This window comes from Ptiloglossa arizonensis, chromosome 4 (assembly GCF_051014685.1).
Source record: "Ptiloglossa arizonensis isolate GNS036 chromosome 4, iyPtiAriz1_principal, whole genome shotgun sequence".
Taxonomy (NCBI): domain Eukaryota; kingdom Metazoa; phylum Arthropoda; class Insecta; order Hymenoptera; family Colletidae; genus Ptiloglossa; species Ptiloglossa arizonensis.
In genome coordinates, this window is record NC_135051.1 from 25,637,505 (window position 1) to 25,664,199 (window position 26,695).

General features: G+C 45.1%; 2 protein-coding genes across 8 annotated transcripts; both read right to left on the reverse strand.

The window, feature by feature from the left end:
• Positions 1-1,947: 1,947 nt before the first annotated feature.
• LOC143146373 (uncharacterized) lies at positions 1,948-5,148 on the reverse strand. The gene is given in 5 exon segments (XM_076310602.1): positions 1,948-2,195; positions 2,724-4,106; positions 4,613-4,919; positions 5,025-5,100; positions 5,103-5,148. Coding segments are annotated over 5 exon segments (1,890 nt in total). The 5' UTR covers positions 5,133-5,148; the 3' UTR covers positions 1,948-2,101.
• Positions 5,149-7,043: 1,895 nt separating this feature from the next.
• Positions 7,044-26,624, reverse strand: Err (estrogen-related receptor). Of its 7 annotated transcripts, none has more exons than XM_076310606.1 (9): positions 26,489-26,624; positions 11,626-11,772; positions 11,385-11,498; positions 11,167-11,296; positions 10,568-10,789; positions 10,401-10,436; positions 9,782-9,922; positions 9,504-9,706; positions 7,044-9,378 (listed from the first exon to the last, which is right to left on the reverse strand). In XM_076310606.1, the coding sequence occupies exons 2-9, from the start codon at positions 11,764-11,766 to the stop codon at positions 9,040-9,042; spliced, it is 1,326 nt and encodes a 441-aa protein (XP_076166721.1). In that variant the 5' UTR covers positions 11,767-11,772; positions 26,489-26,624; the 3' UTR covers positions 7,044-9,039. The 7 variants fall into 7 exon arrangements, with proteins under 7 accessions (XP_076166721.1, XP_076166719.1, XP_076166720.1 ...); XM_076310604.1 differs by lacking the exon at positions 26,489-26,624 and adding an exon at positions 22,108-22,308; XM_076310605.1 differs by lacking the exon at positions 26,489-26,624 and adding an exon at positions 22,108-22,305 and having other exon boundaries at positions 10,568-10,774.
• Positions 26,625-26,695: the final 71 nt, after the last annotated feature.

Below are 26,695 nucleotides of genomic sequence, written 5' to 3' on the forward strand. Positions count from 1 at the left end.
AGTTTTACGATCGAGAAAATACACCAGAAATGTCCGTATTTTGTTGCCCGATTTCAACTTGTCACGATTACGTTCGATATTTTGTCCGTAAGCAAGGTGGATGTTGGACAGGTCCAGACACGGATATTAGCCAGGACGTAAATTCTGATGCAACGCGACAGAACTCCGAACCTGTAGAAATCACCTAGCAACCAAGGGCATGCTTATTTTAGCGTGTATACGTTTCGTTCGAAATACGTTGCAATAAAGCGGGTTTGTTGAAAACGAATACCTTCTCAATGTTTCATGTCTTATATTTTCGGAGATGTCAAGGTAATTTTGAATTTTTTAAACGATACTGGATATTTTTTCAACTCTGAGTTGTAAAAAAATTTCGGTGAACAATAGGATGACCTTGAGTTGACTCTAAAAGAATATACACAGTAGCACGTAGTAATTAGTAAAATCGAGTTAACGTTGGAATGAAATTGTAAATCGTAGTATGTATCTTCGCTAAATATTCTCGCGTCGATAACAATAGAAATATTAATAATTGCTGTACCATTTTAACCTGTGAAGAATTGTTCTTGAATCCGATCCAACCTCCTCGGACACCAGTGTGCACATTTTTCCACAACGTTCGTTTCGATTCCCTGTAACAACATCGTGATCGTAATCCATCAGTTTACCAACGTTTGAAAATAACGTACCGTAATTATTAAAACGCGCGCGGCGCTGATTGAACGCTCGTATTTATTTGTCCCACCTCGATTCGTTATTAACCGCTCCGACGATATGCTATCGTTTGCAAATGAAACCGATCGGGACCGGGGCTATCTGTGGAAAATCGTTATCGCGATAGTTCGCGTAAACCCAATTATGAACTCGCCGCGACCAATTTCATTCCTTTTCCCCGCGAATAACGAAAATATTTAAATAGCGGGCAACCGTGTGTTTTGTATCTTTTTCCCCCTCCCTCTCATCGATGTAATTTTAAACGATTCTCTCAATTGTAATCGCGCTCGAAACACCACCGTATCGTTCGTGGATCGTTGATGGCCGTTTAAATTGAGGCGTTATCCGCAAGAAAGGCTTGAGATTATCTCGAGTCTTTTTTTACGCAAATTGACTCGATATTTAAAGAGGAACAATCCCTCCAAACCTCGTACCGAAATCTTTCAAATCGAACAAAATGGAGCATTTTGCCTTATAACCGCTCCGATTATTACCTACTTTAAATAGCATCGTTATTGTAGTCATTGGAAACGAGTCTGTAATAATTGCTCGTAATGAAACCATAAATTACAATAAATTAATAATATCCTTATTGCGAATTCTCCAAGTATTTTTACCGATAGATATATTATATTATTAACAAGATATAATTTAACACGTTAACGAAGTCTTTTAAAATTAAAAATACATCAAATAAATTCCCTCTCATGCAAGCAAAATTAATTACAAGAACAGAGGGGATACCATTTCAATTCTGGCTGATATTTCAATGTTGTAATATTATTATACATTTCTTCACGAATTATTCTTTAAAAATTACGATATACTCGAAATATTTCAGGGAGATCTGTTGGCTGAAACTCTGAACGTTGTTTCCTCGTAACTGGAATCTTTGCACGCGCAGCCTTCTTGCTGATAACGTCCCAATTGCATCGAATTGCGTCAAGGAAACATCGTGGGTACGATTTGAAAAAAAAAAAAAAAAAATAAACCGATACGAAAAGGGCTGATAATAAGGATTCGTTTACGACGGCTCGTAAAGCATGACGGACGTTACCAGGTGCAGACATCGTAAATATCAGTCAGCGGTGTCCCGGGGGCTCATGAATTTATGGACTGGTCCGCGATATCACTGATAAGAATCGGCGAGTGTCCAGTCGTCGCATCGTAATCCACGCGCGTCATACACGGAGGCGGAGTAACAAGACGGAAGGTGGACAAGGAAAATGAAATTCAAAGAACTTTATTGCGACCAATTCGGTTCGTTGTTCGGCGTCAGTGAGATGGTACAGAATTTATCGCTTTTCTTATCACCGTTTGCTTTATCCACGTCGCGACATCCGACGTACGTCGGGGATTTGGCCGATGGTACTTGGCCAAAATCAAATTATGGCAACTCCGTGCGAACATGTGCATTAACATCGACGTCACCCCCGTGGCACTCCCCGTGGCACTCGATGTGAATCCCGCGTCGATTCTCGCTGCAATCGTTCGAGGATCCAATCAGGAATATTGTAATCTTCGTACAGGGTGTATCCTCTGACTGTGACATCGTACCGCGCGCGAGAAACCCGACAACTTCGCGTCCCCACTCTAGTCCGCGATCTACAAGCTCCGCCCCCTACCAACGCCTCGTATCGCAGCTAGTGGCTGGTGTCGTTCGCCGTCACCGCCCCGAAGCGCTAGTGGGAGGAGCTAGCGGGCCGTAAACGAGAGTGGGGGTGGGAACAGCTTTCTTCTCGCAGACGAACAGTACGTTAGAGTTGCTCTTGATGCTTAAGAAAACTTTATCACAATTATCGAACACCTTCGTGACTCTGTACGATACGAAACATGTCCAATCGAAATTAATCAGCTACTCAAAGCCGATCAATTCGCGTCGGAAAATATTTCTTTGACAGATCAGCGGCAACTCTTGAAGAATGGTGGTCGAATTCAAAGGAAGCACCCTGTATACCTCGGGAAAAAAATCAAAACAAAAAGATTACCTTCTCGGAAGCTTATTATACCTGACGCGTTGGTCCTTGGACTCCTGTCTGACGTTGTAAAACCACTGGAAATTTTTCTCGAGATTCGTGTACGAACTTCCGCGTTTACTGGACCCCGCTGGACGTTCACTGGACCACCTATTCGTCTCCTCTGTTCGATCGGTAAGCTTCGTGGTCGATCTCGGGACCACGGGAGTCGTCCGGGTAACGTTTCGTGAAACTACAATGTATTTCCAAAATTTCTTGTTCGCCGGTGGTTTCCACGAAATCGAAGGCTTCCTTATCTTATTGCGTTGGTCCGTGGAGTTCACCAGACTCCACGGGAGCTCCACGAAAACTTGGAAAATACCGTTCTTCCGACGATTCGAGTGCTTTCGAGGGAAACTTTCGGTCAAGGGAGCGACATCGTTTCCGGGAATTCTATTCGTATAAATGTGGCTCCGTTTGGTCGTACTTTTTACATCGGACATCTCCGGGCTACTTATATTTGCAAATTCAGTGAAGTTAGACCCGGTGGAATCGCGATACCGCGCTGTAGCGTGCTTCGATTCTTCATCCACGTCGACCGTATTCTCTTTCTGCATCTCAAAATTCACGGGAACGTGAAATACAGAGGGTGAATCGCCTCTGGCACGCATTTTCGGCAAGTCTGTTTTTACAATTTCGGCAGCATCGCTTGTAAAAACTCCTCTCTCCGTCACTTCGACTTTCATCGAACCACTTGGATACTTAACAGAGGCTGTTGTAACTGGAGTATCGATAATAATTGGAAAACTACTACTCAACGATTTAACCTTATCGACGTTATCATCTCTGTCCTGTGTAGCAACGTTAGGCTTTCTAATGACAAAATTATTAGTATCTAGGTCTCTTCCAAAATAATCAACGGTTTCGTTCTTCGTGGTAGTTCGATTGAACGTAGAATTATCCACGGTAACTATACTTTTTACAATCGTTCGTCCAGTTTGCATTGCAACGAGTCCCTTCGTAGACCCTCTGTTATTTGTATCATTGTTCCAATAATTGGTCAACTTTTCTGCGAGTTGTTGTTCCTCGATAGTTACATTCGAGCCCATAGGAGAGGTTACGGACGATTTCTCTGTTTTCTTTTCTTCCACGTCTATTCGATAACTCGTGGAACGAAATGTCCCGCTGCCAACAGGTGAAGGTACGATGGTGGTAGAACCATCGGTAGGCATTCCAACAGACGCGTCTTCTCTCGTTACGTTCCATCTCGCGACTGTTCGTTCGATTTTGCCCGCGTTGATGAATTCCTCGGTTCCAAGGACGGTGGTCGGTGTAAAACTTTCCGGAATTTCATGCGTTTCCTTTGCATTCGTCACCGGCTCGAGTTTCTTCGTTCTCGTCGAGTTATCGCTGTCAGGGACAGTCGAGGCACTCGTGCTACAGAAACGAACCAACGAGTTAAACACAACGTGTACAAAATCAACCACTGCGAAGGAGAAACCTCACAGATTACACAATGATGAGTCTCATTGGTGACTCGAGCTGTGTCGTTAAAGACATAAAACAATAGACTTTCGCGAAAATACATTGTTCAATCGTCGTGAACAAATACTCAAAACTCTACTTTATGCATCCCGTAACTTTACTAATTGTTATTCTTATTATTATATAAAAACTCTTTAATACACAAAACGTTTACAAATGATTAAACTTTATTTGAGAAGGTGAAATGAAATCGTTCTCGTAAAGCTAAATAATTTAGACGGATGCAATAATTATAATACAAAATAAGGTCTGTATCTTCGTAAGTGGATTAGAGTGTCTCGACTTCTACTTGTTTCTTGCTTCGGCACAAATCGCAAGGTTAAACCGACACAGCGAGAACCACTTGATTTATAAATAATTAAACGCAATAAAGGACATTTTATTAGGTTTCCTCGTACCTGATCGTGGAGATGGATCTGACATCGAAACGCTCCTCGGTTTGGTGATAAGCGACGATCAAAATTCTGAAAAGACGAGCCAGTTTCAACCTCAGTGTCGACTCCTGGGGTAATGCCCTTCGCAGCAACAACAACCTAGCCCAGTCGGACTTCAAAGCACCAAAGGGCAACGCCGTGACCGGACATTCGAACCCACCGATCATCATATCGATATTTGGCACGTTCACGAGACTCAACTCGGATAAATGGGTCTCGAGCTCCTCGATATCGAACTCTGTACAATCCTCGATCGTCGTTGCCTGGATCTCTGCGTGGAAATCACCGATAACTTGTTTTCAATACCCCGTTTCCCTGTGTTCGCTAAAAGCGGTATATTTACGTGCCACGTTTTACAAACGAAAATACCACTTACTGCAAATCGTCGAGAGGAACACGGCCAACGAGAAGAGAGCCACGCGCGACATGATTCCTGAGCCGACTGAGAGGACGCGTAGATACCATTTCGTTGAAATCGGCACATTTCGAGACGCGAGTTTACGCGAGTTTTCGCGACACGTGCCGAATACGAACGAAACGTTGCATCGTCGAGGACGATTCGAACACGGTTGAACACCGCGCGACAGGTTGCATCGACGAGCAGGTGAATCGAAGACCACGCGAACGTTTCTTCGGACGTTCCGAACGATCGCGATGTACGAAATATTCTAAAATGGCGGCTCGTCGTCCCCTGAAAGACGTTCTCGCGGACACGAAATGAAAGAAAAATACAGGATTGTTGATACGATGTACCTATGGTATTTTACGATGTTCCTATGGTACTTTCCAACCGTGTTTACAAAGCTTGAAAATAGTTCCAAGTATGAAACCGTGGCTCCTTTTACGACGAAAGGACCTGGTTCAGGACCTGAAACGAACAATCGATATGGAGATATCGATACAATCGGACGTATTGCAGGATTCCGTTTCTTCTTGTCTACAACATGCAAGAAACTAATTGCATTCTGTTTTGCAATGTAATAAGCCACCGACTAGTATTCCTTGTTATCTTTATCTTTATTATCATCATCATCATCATCATTAATATTAATATTAATATTCTTTACCATTATTGTTATCATTATCATCATCATCATCATCATCATCATCATCATCATCATCATCATCATCATCATTATCATCATTATCATCATCATCATCATCATCATCATCATCATCATCATCATCATCATTATCATTATCATCGTTATTACTATCATTACTATTATAATATTTTGCTCCACAAATATACTCGCGCGCCTTATCTATTTATACGTGTCTAAATTTGTATCCTTTGTTTATTTGTTGGTTGTTTTGTTTGTTTGTTCGAAACCCTGAGACTACGATTCTACCGCCACGGCGAATCGATGAACATACACGAGAAGTAAATGCTCGTTATGGTCGCGACGATGTACGACCTACGAACCGAAGCTTTCGTGTCAGACTCGTAAAAATATTTCTCTTTCTAGCTCTCTTTCCTTAATCGCGCGAATCACACGAGACAACAACGGGGACCGAGTGTTTTGCAGTTTGTCCTTTTCTTTGTTCTTTCTTTTTTCTTTTTTTTTCCATTTTTTTGTTTTCCTTCGCCATCGAACATCGGTAACGCGCGATTCGAACACCGAAACGAAACGATCGATCTCGAAAGGATTTCCAGTACCGATTGGTATCGTCCGGCGAACCTAAGTTCTCGTTAGGCCTCTTTAGGCTGAGACTCGAGCTCTTCGGATCGTTTCGAAACGCAACGATCTCGTTCGATAAAAAGAAAGGAAAAAAGAGTCGAGTTCACGAATCGACGACACTTGCAGACGATATTACACGGATAAATGTTCAAAAGGTGCGGACTCGACGCGTCCAACGACGCGTATATCACAGCAGAGAGAAGCCTATTGACTTGGCTGGCGAACAGAAAATTGTACAGTCGACGATTTCATTGACGAAACGAGCGTACCGAAGCATTCTCAAACCATCGAACCTGATACTACGACGACAAACGCGTTGATACAGAAGACAGCGAACAGGTGATATAATCGTCGAGGAATCGACGATTATTCGTACGAGATTTATACGTCGAAAATCAAACGCAACGAATTGACACGGTTTCGTGGAACAGGTAAAATAAACGACACCGTCGAGAGAAAGAGAAAAAAATCATAAAAGGACGAAGCGAAAGAAGCTGAGAAGAGACACTCGATACGAACGAAAACGCACGTGTACGATAACGGACGTTGTTTTTTTTTTTTAATTATTTTTTTTCATTTTTTTAAATTTACGTGTCCCTGCTCGTATTCGTCGCGTCGTCTGTTTCGCAAACGGGGAACGAACGTTCGTGATCGCGGTCAATCGTGAAAGAAACTGGAGGAAGGACACGCAATGCGTAAAGCGTCACACTGTGAACTGTTTTGCATCGTATATTTAAATGCAGTAGGATTAAACAAAGTTTCGAACGGTAGGAGAACGAAGACGTAATACAGAAACAAAGGAAACTCAAAAGGACGTGTCGCGATCATACGGTCGAGAGAAACAATGTAATCTCGCATGTATCCTGATATTATTGCACTCTAAAAAAATGTTACATGACTACCTCGCGTCTCGTGATCGCAAGGTTCTTACCGATCCGATCGAACGCTGGCCAAACATTTGAACATCAGCCGAGAATCTTAACGTCATTACAATAAAATATTCATTTCCAACGATTTCCATTAAATAATTTTCTCCTCCCGTTTAATATCGACTCGTACACATCGCGAAACAACAAAAGGCGAACCCAAAGAATCGGCGAGAACCTTGCCGCGAATATTTCCTGTTGTCGCGCGTAGAAACGACAAATAAAAACTCCACTTGGATTCGTTACAGACGCGCGTCTCCTCCTTTTAAAAAATTAACTCTTTTCTTTCTTTTTTTTTTCTTCCTCTTCTCGCTTTGCATGTGAGTAGTGGCTCCTACACGATATTTACCGATTTCGTTCGCTTAGAAAAAAGCGATATTATGCGCAAGATCTGTGCACAGATCTCGTTAACAATAATAACTAGATAATAAAGATCCCTGAATACATATAATATAGTAATATAATATAATATATATTCTCCTACGCTCTCTGTGTGGCACGCGCGAATAACATTTTATTTTTTTTTTTTTCTTTTCGCGATCACTTCAACAATCGATTAAATTTTTTTCTTCAGCTCTCTCTCTCCTAAGAACCCTGGCAACCTGGCCAAAGGTTCGTTCTCGAAACTATTCTTTTCCGCAGTATCTCGTACAAAAAAAAAAAAAAGAAAACACAAAAACAGCGTGGCCCTAAATGGAGAACGATCCAGCCATTCTTTCGCTTTTCCTTGTTCACTGGCCAGCTAGCTCTTGGTTCGCATGATTGGTTCGATTTGTACAACGGCGCATACTAAATTCATTTCGCTGAACTAGAACTATGGATGTTCAATGCAGTACACACATCGATTTACATTTATAGCGGTCGTTACGACGATTCGATAGTATTAAAACGTGCAGTTACCTCTACATATAAAATGACGTACCCTTTTTTTTCTTTTTTTTTTTCATCAACGCTATTAAAAATAGAGAGTTCGCGTCTTTTTCTAGTCTCGTATTGACTGAAGTTTCCCCAGAGAAAAGACGTAACTAAAATATCTGCAACTACGTATGTAATTTTGATTAAACTGGTGTGGTCATTTGGTAACACGATGCTAACTATATAACGTCAAACACCCACAGTTAGTTACAATTTGCATTTGATTTCTACGATCACCGGTATTGGTGTCGGTGTCCCACGCGATCGTACCGTACAGTACACGTAAATGAAAACGTTTTTATTTATTTATTTATTTATTTGGTAGGTTCCTCTATCTCTGTCGACAGATTTTCATATACTATCCTAAAGTGAGAGCTCCGGAAAAAAGCGTCTCGCGTCTTGTACTAGGTACCCTATCCTGAAATAACATCGTTTTGTTTTTCTTTGTACCTGTAAATGGGGTACTCGAAAAGGAAAGTTTGGTTACTTCGACAAAAGTGTGTGCCTGCTATCCTAAAATTATTTCGCGATTTTCGACGACTGCTGGAATCACTGGCCAAAGCTCCGCGCTTCAACACTTTCGCTTGTGAAAAATAAAGCCCTTTTTGTTCATATGAGTCTTTCTCTTAACGAAAAATAATAAAACTGCACAGTGTCCCTCCTCTGTTCTGCGTCTCACTGTCACTCACTGTCCGTCGCTCACGCTCCCATGAGGGGGATGGGGGACGCGACGAAACGTACCACCCTATACTCACTGCCAGAGTGTCGTAAGTGTTAAACATCGGTCGTTCCGCCAACGGAACGGCCCAGTGTTTCTATGGTAGTCCTTTAATACGGATTTTCTTTAAATCGAGTTCGAGTCGGCGCTTCATCGATAATGAGCAGCTTCTAACATTTCTACGAACAGCTTGTTCATAGGTACTTTCCCCGTTCGATAGACACTAGACCAAAATCTTCTAACAATTCCGTCGACCTGCCTGAGACCGGGCAACACTAGGAACATGTTTTGAGTGGCGCGGAGCGCTTGTCCTGGTCTTACTGCTGCCACACAATCTGAGAGGGCATACAGGATAGTATCCCGGAAACGATAAAGCGCCTGTGGTTCGTCCCACCTCGCGTCGCTGTTTGCCAATATTAACGCTTTCAACATGTAATATTCTTCTCTGGTTAAGCCCAACCGTTGAAGCCTCTCAACGATCTGAATACACTGTTCAAAACACAAACGTCCTCTTTAAATCACCCGGTACCATTTTCATCGATTTCGCGTACATTCGGTACACGGACGGCTCGCACAGAGAACACGCTCTGCACGGTGTTGAAAGATATACTCACATGCGTGTACAGCTCTGTACAGTGACATTCGCGCGCGAGTCGCTCGTCGAGCGTAAAATCTTGGGCAAACCTTAATCTACCGTTGTTTGGCATGCTTCTCCACGCGAGGCTAAACGTCAATATCTCGGCCCACGTACTTTGCAGAAGTCGCATCTGGTCGTTCAGAGCTAAAGTGCTGAATCCAGGGATCTGCTTCGCCCAACCTTCGAACAAACGACACCTGTATTAACACGAGCAATGCTCGAAGAAAAATGGATACATCGTGGTGACTGTGTTACCGATTATTCCAACCAGTTCTCGATCGTAGAGGTCCGACAACTGACCAAGTATTCTCTGATCCGTGTCGAGGGTGTGGAATAGATTAGACACTTGCAACATGTCGGGTTCACAGGCGGCCAGAGCTTCCAGCATTTTATTATCTATCGATAGATACAACCGTTTATCGTTTGAATGTCGCTACACTTCGGTGCAACATCAAGGAACAAATTAAACTGAACAACATCGTGCCACGACGTAAAGCTACTGACAAATCGAGCTTCGAGGATTGTATCGACCCTTTCGCTACGACAGAGCTGGCCTAAAAAGCGGTAACGCGGGAGAACGATTCACGAACTTGTTCTTTACCAGAGGCAAAGTCCCATCAGGAAATTGATCGTCTACTTGAATCGACCAAGAAGAGATCTACCGTATAAAAAATCATCGTACTACGATTGAAAATTGAACACTACAAACAAAGTTTCCATCCCAAGAACAAAAACATCTTGGGTCACGAATGTTCACCGCAGTCCATGCTCGTCACGGACCATCGTTGTAAACTCTTCGATTAGGTTCACCAACACTATAGTGGCCTTTCGTAGCGAAAGGGTCACAGTGAATTGAAAGAAGCCGATAGCTTACTTATTATTTCGTTAGAACCTCCTGTCCCAACGTTTGCTAGAAACATATAAAATATTAAAATTTAATCGTATCTATATCATAATGGCACCCGTCGCACGGGTTCTGTATACCGCGTTGTATCGTGATCACAAACGTGGGATTCGTGGATACTGTTTAGCGAAAATCACCTTCCAACGGAGCTGCCTTTATCGGTGTATAGGGATCGGTGGATCTTCTGTATTTTTGTCTGCCCCCTCGTACACGATCCAATCGTACCCCCTCCTTCAGCATGCCCTGTCGAAGGCACTTTTGAAACCTACACGCCTGGCACGCTTTCCTCCTCCGCTTGTTTATCTCGCACTCGCCGTTCGCCGGACACGTGTACTCAATATTACCTGTGAAATTACTCGCTATTTTATCGTAATATACGCGGTCCTCGTCCAAGTAGCACCAGCGTCGATTCCGCGTAAAATCACACATCAACGAGACACAACAAATCGTCGAGTGAGCACCTACTCGATGATCCTGACAATAACGTGCCAACAATTATTCGTTCTCTCGTATTTAGTGTCTGGATTACGTCGTACTACAGATGAGAAGTTCGACCCGATCGACGAACAGTGAAGACAGCACGGAGGGTAGAAAGGACGAGACACAACGAAACGTTAACAAGACGAATTCAAAGAATAGACCTCAAGCGATTATGATTGATCGCCGGGTGGTGCTACCTGGAAAACTCTGCGAAAAAAAAAAATCTATTTATAAATCACCGAGGAGCTCTCCTTACCTTGTATCGTTCTTTTGAAAAAAGCTTTGCACGCTTCGCAGGACGCGACCCCGTAATGAAATCCGCTCGCTACGTCCCCGCACACGAGGCAAAGCCTTCTAGGTATCATGTCCTCTTCTTTGACACCTCCCTAAATAAATAAAAAAGAAATGAAGATCAACTCGAGAAAGCATGGAATTCAATTTTCAATTCAGGTCGATTAAACGCGTGTACGCTACCTCGGGTGTCCCCAAGGGCTGCGTCGTGGACGAACAGTGATGCATTTCGGGACTTCCAGGGCTACCCTCACCACCGCCATAATCAGCAGGCATTTCCACCTTGCCGCAGATCACCTGGAACAAGTGAAAAAATCACTCAATAGCTGTCGTAAGGGGATTCGTACGGTCCCGCTTACTTTAAAGCTCGTTTTACATTTCCAACTCGTTTTCGTCAATCGTAAAAACTACACGGCCGAAATACCTCTTGATGTTGAAGAGTCGTGGTCGGTGAACAAACTTGATAGTTTTGCGTGGGCGTCGTGGGATTCTCGATTTCTTGCTTGATGTTCGCCATGGTCCTGTTGTTCCCGATCATGATTTCGGTGCCGGCACCGGACATCATACAAACCTACGGTAAACCGAACAAAGCATATTTTCCATTGTTATTCTTCCGTATTGTAAAACGCAACGAACTCGTGAAAGCGATCGAGCGACGATAGAGTCTTGGAACTCATGGTTGCCGGGACCAAATTCACAGTTTTCAACGTTTATACGCCAACGATTCTTTACACTGCTCGAGCACGCTTCGAGGAGTTCGTCGCGTCCTGGTGTCACGACGAAAAATTGTTCTAAGGTGTTCACGCGACTTCGAGAACGGAGTCCGTCGTGTCGTTCGCTTTCAAACGAGTCCCGAAAACCGCCGGAGTAGACGGTCTCCTCTCCGCCTTGCAGTCGGCTGCACTTTTTTTCCCCGCCGCTATTTTTAAGCGCGACCAACGCCACAAGCATTTTTAGAATCGACTTCAGAAAATACGCGGTACGTAGCGTCGATGTTCTCGGAATACCGAGAGCTCAGACACTAATCGGAGGAAATACCTTTCACTTTCCTCTTCTTATCTACGTTGTTTCGCAAAAAACGGATTGCGGACCGATTCGTCGGTTGTTTCACGTTCGTGCGAGATCGTTCGCGAACTTCGAAGGAACACTTTGCGCGTTAATTATCGCGATTAATCAACCCCTTGCGATTTATTTCAGAGCTGAATACTGAGACTGTTTAAAACCTTATCCGCGCAATTGTTTTAAAAAGAACGAAACAAACACGGTGTACCGTTGTCTACAACGAAGGAACAAACTGTTCTCGAGTACGGTCGTACGAAGTCAAAGTCGATTATAGAAACTTGCAACTGTAAAAGTTTACGGATTATTGTAAACTTAAGATTGCAAGAGTGGTACTGTAAACGTAAGTATTGTAACAAGATTGCAAACTTTGGAAATACAACGCGAGAAATATTTCCACCTTCCGCGCGCAACAGTTCGCGGAAAAGCTTAGCAACTGACGTCGCGTCGAGCGGCGATCACCGGTCAGTTGTCGCGCAAGATCGCGGGATCAGTCGTGTCGGGAATTGACCGTGAAAATTGTCCGGTGCCCCGCGCCGTGATCGATGGCCCGGCGAAAAAAGGGGGTACAGAGCCCTTGGAGTCTCCGGGAGCGATTCCAGCGTGGAACGTCCTTAAAGCGAACGGGTGTAGGTAAGGCGACGGAGAACAAAGTAACGGTGAAAGGATTGCGTAAGCCTGTTCCTCTCCCGTCCTTCTCCGCCGCCTGTTCGCTCCTCTCGGTATCGTATATTAAATGCACACCGAAAGAGGAAGAGGGGAAGAGGAAGGAGCGCGCCAGAGTATCTGGTTAGCCTTGAACCTGACTTTTCTGCGGGATGCAGTCGCGATCGTTCGCGAGTATGTAATACGAAAGGGAGACGACGACGACGACGAAGACGACGAAGACGACGACGAAGACGATGCTTGGAACGGGTCCCCCGTTCGAGAGAGATTTATGCGCCGCTCGTAGAGACAAGACAATCGCGCCGGCGACGAACTAACTCTTATCGCAACGGTGGCGACCATTTTCGAAACGATATCGTTCCACCGTCGAGCGTTTAATTTTAATTCGCGGTGAATCGCGCGACGCAGCCATTCCCGCCGAAGCAGGGGGGAATAATAGCGAAAGCTACGCTCGAGGCGGCGAACCTCGCGCGCGGTTATCGATTTTATTAGACGTCGCGTCTCGTCTCGTCTCGTCCCGTCTCGTCTCGGCTCGACGCGTTAACGCGCCTCTCCCGTATAGGAATACACGGCGGGTCCGGGCTGGCTGAGTGGGAGGGTGGGAGGGAGGAAGGGGGCGGAGAAAAAAAATAGTACACCGGTGCCGCCCGATGGCGTTCGATACGCACGAGAATCGACGAGCCCGGCCGAAATTACGGAAATTAACTCGCGGACGATTCGATCGCCTCACGTTCGCCGTCTTCGTCGTCGTCGTCGTCGTCGTCGTCGTCGTCGTCGTCGTCGTCGTCGACTTCCACGCGAGTTAAAAGCCCGACGACGATCCACGGAACGAGTCTCTCGTCGACACGCACGGGAGAATAATCGAGCGTAAAAGTACGTATCCCCCCGAGCAATGGCTCCCATAATCGGGTATCTCATCCCCGCGGTTCCAATTCGTCCGTCTCCCGCGCTTCCCACTATCGAACTGACGTAGGAATTCCATTTCAAGTATCCACGGACTCTGTTTATGCGCACCGCCTTGGTAATCCATACAACGTACGGAAACTTGTTTGACCTTCGTTTTCGTAACGTAATCTTCGACTTGAATTTACTGGAGCAACCGACAAGCGCCAGAGATTATTGCACGTGTTCCCGCGGAATAATTGTGCGCGTAATTAAACCGAGAGAAAAAGAAACAATAATAATAATGATGATGATAATGATGATAATGATAATAACAGTAGAGGGTAAACGGTTCCTTTATCGACATTAATTAATTTTTGTCGCGCGAGAGTACGTTGTCGGAATCGAGCACGCTCGTTAAGAGAGATTGACGACGATGTCGCCAGGTTTACGAAACCTCCGTGTATCGCGTGCGCGACCACGGTCACGCGGTGACATTATTTTTGACATCGGCCACCACGGAAAACTCTTTCGATCCGTGGTCGTGTACGCGTCCCGGTGCCGTTCACGGAAAATCGAAAGAAAAAGTCGAGGGAGTTTCGATCCGCGACGCCGTGCGACCACCACCGAAGGACACCGAACGAAAAGAAGGAAGAAAACGGTCAACGGAGAGACCGAAAAAAGCAAAGAGAACGAGGTATCGAAGCATCTGGTTAACCTCGAACTTGACTAGCCGTGCGAATTGCTTCGCGCGTGCGTCTCCCACGTTCGGATTAATGAAATAAAAACCGCCAGCAACGTGCGCGCGGAGTCGGTCTGGCGATGTAACGACAACCGAGTTGGATAGCGATAAAAGTCTCTGTGTCTTCTGCTCGCCAACGTTTTCCCGTTACGACCGTTACGGGCGAAGAAGAAAGAACGAAACGAGAGAAAAAGAAAAAGAAAAAGAAAAAAAAAAGAAAAGAATACACACAAGAACACGAAAGAGAAAAACACGGGCGTCGTCGTTCGAGAAAAAGAAAGTCAGGAACGCTCGAAGAACAGAGGATTGCGCAAGCGACGCTTGCATTCGCAGACTCTCGTATTTCCCGCCTTCGCCCGTCCCTCTAACCGGGCCGTTCGATTAAGCGGTTACCGAAACCCAGACGGAAGGAACGGGCGAAGAATGGAAAAAGAAAGAGAAACGTATCGCGCGCTGCTATCTGGCTAGCCTTGAACTTGACTTTTCTGTGCGAGCGAGAGAGAGAGGGAGAGAAGCGACCGCGTTCGCGAAGGCCGCAAAACGCGCCAACACACAATTTTAGCCGCCGCCGAACTCCGACGGAAACAGCCGACTACGGCGACCTTGAGTCCCTCTATCCGACTGCTTCTCTCGCTCTGCTCCGTACACGCGGTCTCGCTCTCTTTCTCTCTCTCTCCGCCCGTCCCACCATTATCCCCGCCCCTCGCAAACGCCGCAGACTCCATAGCTCCCTCTCTCTTTATCCATCTTCCGTTCCCCTCCCTCTCGATTCATCCTCCGTCCCTCTCGCTCTCTATTCATCTTCTCTCGTTTCATCCTCGTCGCGTGTTTGGTTGCCTCGCACCGTGTCGGTCCGTTTCGTTCCCTCGTTCGCTCCGTCCGCAGCTTCTGACAGTCTGGACGAGGAACTGTAGCGTAAATCCTGAGGGCGGAATCGTCCCGGAGAGGAATTCACCGTGTTCTCCTTTAACCGCAACGTTATTACGCGGAGGGAAGAGATCCATTCGATTACGCGACTCGGCGCTCTCGATCCTTGAATCCCCGAAACCCGCAAGCCTTGAAATTTACGCGAAATCGTCGACTGTATTATTGCGCTCCGCGCGAGCGACCTCTGAGCGCAATTCAACGGCGAATCAAGGCCATCGGCTGTTTCATTTCGAATAAGATTTTCGTGGCGCATACATATGTAGACTCGCTCTCTTGCTCCCGCACGCGCGCGCGCGCGCGCTCGTGTAACCGAAAAAAAATCGTGTCCATGATCGGGTGTCCGTTTTTAGAGGAGGCCGTGACCCAAATATCGATTGCACTAACAATTTTAGTTCTATCGCGATAACGCGGGTTAATTACGATCGAAGTATGTATGTATGTCTCCTCATAACGATTCCATTTATTATTTAAGCAACGTTCGATGGAACGGACAATCCTTAGCCTGTTGGTAACTTTTTCGTTGCGACGGTTCCGTTGAACACGCGGTCGGCGCGCAAAATATATTATTCTTCGATCGAACTTTTATAAAACTTTACAAATACACACGTATATGGGATGAGTCAGCTAAGATTTAAACTACAAGTGATTCTCCCTCTCTCTTTCACTCACACACACACACACACACACACACACACTCTCTCTCTCTCTCTCTCTCTCTCTCTCTCTCTCTCTCTCTCTCTCTCTCTCTCTCTCTCTCTCTCTCTCTCTCTCTCTCTCTCTCTCTCTCTCTCTCTCTCTCTCTCTCTCTCTCTCTCTCTCGTCTTTGGTAATACGAAAATAGTTCGAGAAGGAAGATTAAAGTCGCCATTAAAAGACCGAGAGTGAAAACTTGTTTTCTCTGTCGAGCAAGACCGCCGCTGCAGAGGCAGCCGAGTGTTACAACACAATCGAAGGTCCAACGATGAATCATCTAACATTTTCCGCGTTGTAGTATCGGTTGCGTGCAATCCTAACTCGGGAGAGAAAGCGGCGCTGAGACAGGTGTACGCACGCGGCGTATCTCGATTTCCAAAATATCATTAATTCGAAAATTTCTTCGACGACGGTATCGCTCGCGGCACGCTTCAATCCGTTGTACTACGCCCACCGTGTTTGTTTAAACGGAACGGAAACCGCGTCCTCGAGACATATATTATTTTTATCGCGTTACGATCTTTGACTCGGTTACTTTGTTCCTCGACCGAAACACTTCGAAATAATTTCCATGCGATCGTTAACGCTCAGTTGGCCCGGTAAGAGACCCACCGTTTCGAATTTACCATCGTCGTTTCGCTTACGTCACCGCCTGCAACCGTAAAATTCGATCGTCGGCGTTCCGTACGTACACCGAGCCGATAAATAGAGAATCAAGGAACGGAAATGCAATTCTGATGTGGCGGAAGCCTATAGGCGCACCCCGACCGCGGACGGTTCCCATTCGTATCGGTGGGGGGGAGCAGCACCATGTGATATCGAAATTTTCAAGGTGTGCGCGCGCAAGCCTCGTCCAACCTCTTTTTAAACAGGTCGATTATGTAAGCAAGAAAGAAGCCTGGGCCGGCAGCGGCGAGATGAAGAAAAAGAAACGCGCGTCTCCTCCAGTTGCTTTTATTTTAACTCGTGGCTCTTCTCGATCGGGAGGAGAGTCCTTGCTATGAATTAGAGTGTCTCGCTGTGTCGACGATGAAAAAGGCGACGATCGATCGTCGTTCGCGTTTCGCGTAAACCGTGAAACGGTGCTCGGTTCTCGTTTGTCCCGCCTCGATGCACGATCCGTACCACCGGCGTACGAACGATACGCGCAGAAGCTCACCGGGGAACCGATGTACCGTGGCATGCAACAACCAACCGGGAACGCGTTCGGCCGGATTTTCGATCGAAATCGCGTAACATCGCGTACGCTTACCCGCACGGTGTTTCCAAACGACGACACCGCCCCGTACCGATAACGGGCCGCATCGTTTACCTCGAATCGTCGATAAGAGCCGATCGTCGTCGAGCGAAACGAAACTCGACCGTTGAATCACGCCCAAATACGATCGTTCTCGACCGGTCGACGCGATCTCTCCCCGATACGCGCCAGAATCACCTATCCGAATCTCGAACGTCGTTCTCACCCGTCTCGATGGATGTTTACTTCCTTTGGATATATATATATATATATATATGTATATTCTCGATGAAAAAAAAAATTAGAGAGCACACGCAGAACAGGGTGGCGACCGACTGTGTGGTAGTTTTTCGCAACAGGTCGATCGCCGTGACCCTGAATTATTACAATGATCGCGAAGTGGCAATGTTACACGACCACGCGTAGGCGGTTACAGAATTAGAAGTTCAGAGAACGAATCGATTCCCCGAGGATGAAGACCCTGGGTCGCGGTCAAGGCAAGAGAGCTTCGGTAACAACTGCTACTCTCTCTCTCTCTCTCTCTCTCTCTCTCTCTCTCTCTCTCTCTCTCTCTCTCTCTCTCTCTTTGGTTTTCACAGCGAGTTTATCCAATAAAAGAAAGCGCAATAACGAGTCGGCATAATAACGTCGAGACTATCGCTCGGCTAATTTCAGAACGTTCTTCTTTCACCGCCGAAACGATCTCGAGTATCCCCGTCGTGTTCGCCCGTACTTCTCTTTTTTCTTTTTTTTTTCATTCGCTCGTCATCGTTTGGGCGTGGATTTTTCTGCGTATACTGCAAACATTAACGACACGGAGTGGGGTGACTTAAAATTTCAAACATTGACACATGCGGAGGGTGACTTAAAATCTCTCCTCACCGTGAGAGAGAGAGAGAGAGAGAGAGAGAGAGAGAGAGAGAAATTAATCGAAAATATGGAGAACAAAGTGGAAGAGTGGTTTTGGTTCAACGTGAGTACGTTTTGACAAAATTCGTGGCGTTGAAAATTTGAAAATCAACGGGAGAGAAGAATTATGTAGCGATTGGTCAGCCGCGTGTTCGTATTTCGACGGCAAAAATCGCAACACGTAAGACATTATGGCTTGTTTCGCGCATTGTCCAAGGTTAGGGCTGGCCCGGCTCACAGATGACGTCACCGACGTGTCTCGTAGTCGCAAACTTCGATCCCCACCACCCGGGAGGGTCCCGAAAGCCGATGATTACCCGGCGCGCGTCCCGCAAAAGCGAACGCAACGCGCCAACGCGACCAAATGTCGATCACGGTGGCCTATCGGTAGGCGTCTTCCCCCACCACTGCGTTGTTCGATAAGAAAGGCGTTTTTCGCGCGAACAATTGGACGATCGACACCGTGGGATCGTTGTGTCGATACACGTCCAAACCCGAGGTACCTCTCGCGTCCTACCTTGGAACAGACTGTTGTCACGAAGCGCGCACGGCCCGATATTTCCAATGCGTCGATCGTACATGGAACTGGCGCCGATCGATGCACGGATCCCGATCTCGATTCTTTTCTCGGGTCGCGAGTCGTTCGAAATCCGCGACGAACGAAGACTCGGAGAGCTTATCAGCTGGAATTGTACGTACGTGCACGCGCGTACACGGTGTTCGATTTAGGACAATAAAAGGAAAAAAAAACAAACACTCTCGCGAATAAAACAACGAAGAGTCGCGCTGGAGCGCGCGCGCGCGCACGCAATTTCACAGAGTGTGTTGTACCAGTAGGTGCGAAGAGAGAGAATTAAGACCGAGCCGAGACCTTCGCCGCGAGCGAGCGTCTACGTGCGAACACGACCTTCGCAATGGTACTTGAACACTGTTCGAACTCGCTCTTCCCTGTTACTTGAACACCAACACGATTTCCTCCGAATCTCCCCCCACCCCCTGCCCACCCCTCTCTACTGTCTTTGGATAGCGATACACTCTCAAAACATCCGTAAAAAAACATCAAAACGCTCGCCCCACCCCCCCTCGTCCCATTCCACCGTCCCACCCTACCCCCCCGAAGAGAGCTCACGGTATCGAAAATAGCGCGAACGAGAAAACGCGTTCGTCGCGAAAATAAATCCATCTTCGCGTGCCGCGAACGGGGAATCCATAAAGGCTCGAGTATCCGACGGCTAAGCGGAGGTCGAGCCTTCAACTCGGAACGATTCGAAAGCTTCTTCTCTTCTAACTCCAAGGTAAGAGTCAAGGGTCCGAAAATATCGGATGACGCATCCACGGGCGACGAATATTTTTTTTATCAGCTTTCCAAAGGTCGGTCGTCTCCACGGCACCCGTCGTCGTCCCGCCCCGTGTGGTGGGTATATCCACCATTTTATTTCAACGGCGGTGTCAAAGTTTCGTCCCGGGGCTCTCGTGTTCTCCGTTGGCGGGTTTACACACGGTCCGATTTACGCGCGAGGTTGTACACCATCCGATGCGGTAACACCAAGTCGTTCGACGAACAGAGGCTTGGGTTACCGCGTCGACGACGTTAACTCTTCGGGGGCGTAGTGGGTTGAGAAACGTCCCACCTCCTTGATACGCCCTCTGGGATAATTTTCGAGCCACCGTGAAAAATTAAATGTAACCACGCGCAAGTTGCACGGCGAGACTGTCAATACTCCATCTGGTAATTAAATGTCTAATTAATATTCTGGTTTCGATTATTTTGTATAATTCGCGATCTTATTCAACAAGTGTCTTTTCTATTGGTCGTTTTCGCCGAGAGCGAGTGGATTTTACAATAACAAACTCGCCGATTTATTTACATTGGCTCGGATCGCGAGCGTGTCGCGCGTCCAATTTTTCGTCGTTTTATATCGGTGCTGAATCCTTAACCCGTTTCACTGGAAATTTATTAAGCTTTTTCAGCTCGCCGGGACCAAGATAAGTCCGACCGTGTAAATGCGTACTCAGTTAAGTACGAGTTATAACATTAGCATTACTACGTCGAAGTTAGAAGCCGTGTAAACGTACTCCGTGCGTCTCGCGTGTGTCTCCGTACCAACCCAAACCTCCACTTGATTTACGTTCCTAAGGGCGAACGATAAACTCGGCCGATACATGTTCACGGAAAATCGTTTTATCGACGCAGACACGGACCGGGTTCAAGAACGCGTCAATAATGGTGTCGGTACACGCGTTGGTCGTCAGGCCGTGTAAAATCAGAGCGAACGAGACGAGATTCCACGTTCCTCTGTGCCTTAAGCACGTGGAATTGCGTAAGACCGGTATCGCGTGGGTGTAGGTGCGTATAAGAGCACTTTAATGCGTTCAAACTGCCAGACAGACGTACATGTCGCGATCGCTGTAATAGCGATTAGTAACCCGTGTGCAAATAATTACCATTAAAAGCAAAACAAAAAAGCGGTTGGAAAAAATGACCAACTCTCAACGTAATTAGATTTACAGAACATGAATATAGACAGACCGGTATCTACTAATACGAAGTTGTATCTCTCTCGGAACGAAGCGATGTTTCCGAAGAAATAAAAGTCTTGCCCGCGACAAGAACTTTCTTACCACCACTTCTCCGGCACAAACGGTAAAAACGTAGCTGTCTTCGTTATCGGTAAAGTAGACGTTAACGATCCTCGAACGGATCTCGAAAACGGAATCGATCGTGAAGAATTCGAAAAGTTTTCGAACGATCGACGCAAAGTTATCCGTTATCGTAAAAATTCATTTGTACATCGACGTGTACAAAAGTCAACTATCGCGAAACGATTGAAATTATTATAAACGATAGAGATAATCCTCGTAGCTCGAGGACAATTAAGGTTATCTTTCGATGTCTATAAATTGCTATCGTTAAAGTACGGATCGTGTTAGTTGTCTCTAAAATCGGCTACAAACGACGATCAAGAATTAATTATACCGCACGAGGAATGACTAACAATAAGTAGCGAGAGCCGTGTAGAAAAAAAAAAGTATGCGGTAAAAGTTTCTAGATTCGAGTCGCCTGGTTGGGTATCTCGGTGCCATCAAAACAAACAAGTATTTCGCTACGACATTCGAGCAAGTTGTACGTGTAAAATATTTCCATCTCTGTTAAATATACAATACCTTACAGTTTTAAAACGTGTTCGCGTATGTTAGGTTTAATTGTCTGATTTTACACGAACGCAAAGGGTTGTTAAATAGAAACACGGCTCCAAAATCGAATCACTGGCAACGTTAAAAGCTGGCAGGCTTGGAAAAACGATCGGTGAGCCACAGGAGATAGATTACCTAACGGACACGTCGTAACGTAATAACCGAGTTGTCGCTAAAGCTGACTGACGGTACGCGACAAAGATAATATGTACGTATTCTTATACCATCGAGGAACAAGGGAGCTCAAACGCGTCGCAGGTACGTCGAGACGATCTGCGTGTAAAAACTGTCAGGATTCAAAGTCGTGTATGAAAAAAAAACGTAGTTTCACGGCGCGATCAAAACATAACATTCTCGCGAAAGACACGCGTAAGCTATCGCGAAAGAAATCCTACTGTACGATACAGCGAACTAACTTAACGATCGAATATTCGCGCTAAATAATCTTTTATTCGAAAAGAGTCGACATTCGTCCCTGATATTCCATCAAGGAGGATTAAGAACGGAAACAGGCATGGGAACGCGCGCGCAGCACGTAAACAAAGCCACGAGATCGAACGAGAAGAAGAGAGAGGTTATGTGACGACGACACCTACCACATCATACATCCAGGCATCCATGGCATCCGTCAGTTGCTTCCTCAATGAAACGGAGGACTCTATGGGGTTGATCCTTAGACTCTTCCACGATGAAAAGTAAAAATGATCACAAACTGGAGAATACGACCATTCACAAAGAACGCGGAGATTGAAACACGCGGCACGTTCACGCGTATGTGCACACTACCCCCTACCACGACGTTCACGGCCCGACGAGCCGTATGCGACTGACGGGCGATACAGAGAATACGGTAAGACTCGGAACCAGCCGATCCTAACACCGGGCGCCACGAATCCGCGAAACGCACTTTTACTACACTAATTACCTTATCGTAAATACAAGATGTTCCAGAATGTCTGATACCGCCACGCGCATGTAGGTGATTTATATAAAAAAAAAAGGAAAGAAACGGTTATTGAAAATGGGCGAGACGCACGCGTCATCGACCAACAAACTTTTTAAGTAACAATTTCGCGTAGTTACGCGCGTGTCCACCGAGCACGTACAGTTTACGGGTTCCTACCGTGCGTATTAAATAGGAATGTACGTAACATATTACATTGCAGATACTTTCATCGTACCGATCTTTTCAATATTCATATTAATTTAGGCGTGAACGATTCCCTCGTGGAATCAAGACATTCTAAACAAAGAAACGAAGAAGATTATCGAAATATGTATTCTATTCATATACCACCGGCAATATTCTCTAAAAACACTCACTTCCCTTACATAATCTACCTTCGAAACGTTCTACAAGAAAACCATTGCATTCCCAGAGTCTCTGAATTGAATTCGCCCGTGTTTATTAACGATAAAAATCACGAACCACTCTAATCTGAAGCACAACTCTTATCGCTTCGTACGAGTGCGAACGAAATATCGCTGTGGATATTGTCACGGTCACGACCAATCGGTCATTAACTCTTGACTCCCAGAATCACCTTGAAACGAGCCGCGAGATATATACATACGTACTCGTTACGAATTTTCGACCGTTGTGCGTAGATTTCGAATCGCGGGTAACCGGATAAAAAAAAGTCTATCCGGACGGTTGCCCTTCGAGTAATGCAAATAACGCGGTCGTTGATCGTCGCAAATGTGTCGCCGCGATTAGGTAACGTCGCTGGGATTCCCATGGAACGCACGGAGCGGCATTGCGTACACGTACGACGCAATTGAATTTTCAAACGCAGGTAGATCGATGGAGCCCCGAATCTCTCCCTTTACCCCCATACTCGACACGGTGGTCCGGTGCTCGGCCCCGAGTTGATACGCTACTGGCGTTATGCGTGCTACGTGTATATCGCGATGGAAGGGTGAGTGGGTGGGAGACGGGGGCGGTGGCTGTGACGGCAAAGCGGCGGTGGAGGTGGTGGTGTCGCGGCGGCGGTGGTGGCACTGGAGGCGGCGGCGGCTCATCAGCCAACGGAGGAGGAGAAAGGTGGCCGGTGGCCTTGAACTTGACTGCCGCCGTTTTTGTGCACAGCCGTCGCCCGCCCAAAACAGCCCACCAGCGTAGACTCCGGAGTTTTCTGTTGACATACCGCAACACCACCTCTCCGAACTTGACCTCCCATCGAATACAGTTTCCAACGAGTCTCTTTACCTCGCCTTGCACCACATCGAACGTGATTTTTCGTTCACAAAGGTCCTACATTACACTCGATACTTATCCAAACGGAAATATACATTCTCCTTTTCGAGTTTGAATTTTTCAAACGGAATATTCTACGAGATATTTAACCGCTAATTATTACACACCAAGAGAGGGTCTATCGATGATCACTGGTAGAAAAAATTTACGATACAGACGTAATTGTCGGAGAACGTAATGTTGACTAACTGAAGTTAATGTTCAAATCATTTGCAAGGCTAATTAAGTGTCTACCGTTGTCGTCAGCAGCGCCAGAAGAACGCTAGAAGAAATGCGAAAAATTCGCGCTTCGCGCCTCGCGCGAGGATACCGTTGAAATGTTTGGTAAACATCCCACGAAGGAAATGTGCGAGAACAAAGACCATGCTACGCGTTCAAAACGGAGGAAGCTTTTACGATTCTTGTACCTTCCGTCTTTCGTGGTATTTAACGGTGGATTTCGCGCATTTACGTGACAAAATTGTCCATTGATGCGGACAAAGGGATCGTCGTGCTTCTTCTAATCGTTCTAAAGACCGGTGCGTACAAAAGAAGCAATCGAAAACGTTCCAAACGTTCGATTCGATTCTAAATGTAGGTACGAATCGAATAAAACGTAAACTTCGTGTCTGTGTCGAGTTTCATATTGAAATACACGACGCGCTACCGCACATTTATTGTCCGTCGACTGTTTTCGAACGGATTATCCGCAACGAGACCCATTATGCAACCTCGCGTCGCGTATTTTCGATGTTTCCTGATACACTCGATACGGAAGACAAGTGTGGTAATCGAGAGGGGGATTTGCATAAAATATCAAGCCGCTTGAGCGAGCTCTCGACCAACTTTTCGGTACTAATCGAATGAAACGTATCGAGTACGTGAATACACCTGTGAGGATACAATTTTTAAAACAAAACGGTTGTAGACGTACGAATATATAAACGAAAAAGCGAAACAAAAAAACAACAATTAAATAAAAAAAAAAAGAGGAATACGTGTGAACGACAAACGAGTCCTGAAAAATTTTCTCGATCAGCAAAGAGAGAAAAATATCGGAACCTATGCCAATGGAAGCAGCTTGTAAAAGTATAGCCAGGGTTGAGGTAGGTAGACTACCAACTAACCGGATCGATATGGCACTCTCGCTTTCTCGTGTTCTCGTTTCATCTATCTGTGTCGCGCCACTGGTACTGTACACAAAATTCAGATGCCTTGCATCAAACAACGATCTATAGGACTGTTTCTCGGACTACGTTCCACCAGATGTGAATAAGTGTTTCCGAAAAAAAAAAAGAACAGACCGAATATATTTACCTCTTTGTTGAGAAATGTGAAAATGTAGCGTGGTACTATGTTTATATGAAAATAAAAATGGTACCGTCTTTTGCTTAGAGTAACAAATGATTAAAAGAAAACGCAAATGACTGCTGCTCATACACGAAACCAAATCTATTGACGGCTCAAGGCCACCAAGGACCTAACCTCATCCAATAATAGTTTGGCTAATTATTCCACGTATATCACGACAATACTATCTGTGTTTTGAAAACCGAGTCGTTGCAAATTTATGTCAACATAAATATTTTCTTTTACTCGTGTGTCTTTATAAACCATCGTAATTCATTTCAACCGGAAGCACCCTGTAGAAACGTTAACTGGTTCAATGTTATTAGACATTCTTAAAAAATCAATTGCTCTCGTACACGTTGCGTTGTGAAAGTTAGATTCTCGAACATAAAAGTATGTATATATTATACATAGAATAAAGTGTTCTGTTAGAAACATTTAGGAATTTCTTTTATTTCTCGTTAAATTCAATTGTACGTTACCTTCCAAAATAAAAAGTCGAACTGTCGGTAATAAAGAAATTTGTAATTTCATCTGTCGGTATTCGAAGTATTCAAATTAATAATATGGTATTTCAATTTTAATAACGTAGAATAAAAAAAAAATGCATTCGCTATAACAGGACCATTAGTGTTATTGATTCGTGGAATTCAAATTCCGTGAAGTTTATGTATTAATTCCACACAATTGTCTTGTTATAAACAGAAGTACTTTCATAAGTATTGAATCTATATTCACAGCCTATAGTAAAATTATAGAATTACATCAAACGATGAAATCTGTTACAAGTAAATTTTAACCATTTACAAAACGTTGTTTCGATTTATTTCAATAATTAATAAACACGCGGTTTGAACTTAAAATATAACTTACTGTTGTAAATAAGAGGTTCACATTTAACACTAGAGTTAATAATTCGAACTTTGTATACAAGTTAAAAACAATATCGTACTATTAAATATTAATGTATCGATTTACCGACAATGTGATATGCAGAGTATAGGAAAAGCCTCGAATTCTCGTTTATCGTCACATGCTGAATTTCATAACTCACGTTTTTTTGGATAAAAAAAACCAAGGCCATAACAGCCTTGTTGTGAAACCCGCGCAGTTAATTTTGAAATCGGAAAACAAAATCGAAAGGAATCCAATGAGTTCACGATCTAGATCGAGCAGAGGGTAATTGACGATAGGATAAAATTTACAAACGAAACAGAAAATATGAAACAACAGCAAAAAATACAACATACACAGCGAGATATAAACGAATTTGTAACAAAGATGGCGGAAGAAAATTTGGCAGATCGTTGGTGTCCTATTATTTTTGCCTTCTCTACGAAAACCCGCCAAGGAAAAAACCAACAAACGTAAAAACAGATTCAACAACTCACCTCGAAATCCGTAATCGTTCACGTATCTCCATCGACGTTTAGAGATTTTCGATCTCGAGAAAAATATTGTAGCAATGGCCGATTCCACAACTCACTAGAAGCAGAAAACTCGACGGTTTCGATTGTTGTGCGCGTGGCGCCATCACACGAGTACGACTACAGACGGGAATCATGACCCAAATGTAGCTAGTGCTAACCTCTATCGGA

Coding starts and splice junctions, on each gene's coding strand:
- Err (XM_076310604.1), bottom strand. CDS start 22,131: ATGGATGCCTGGATGTATGATGTG. Junction 11,499..11,625: donor CGACTCTTCAACATCAAGAG/GTATTTCGGCCG, acceptor CACTTGTTCCAG/GTGATCTGCGGCAAGGTGGA. Junction 10,790..11,166: donor TTTCAAAAGAACGATACAAG/GTAAGGAGAGCT, acceptor ACGATAAAATAG/CGAGTAATTTCACAGGTAAT.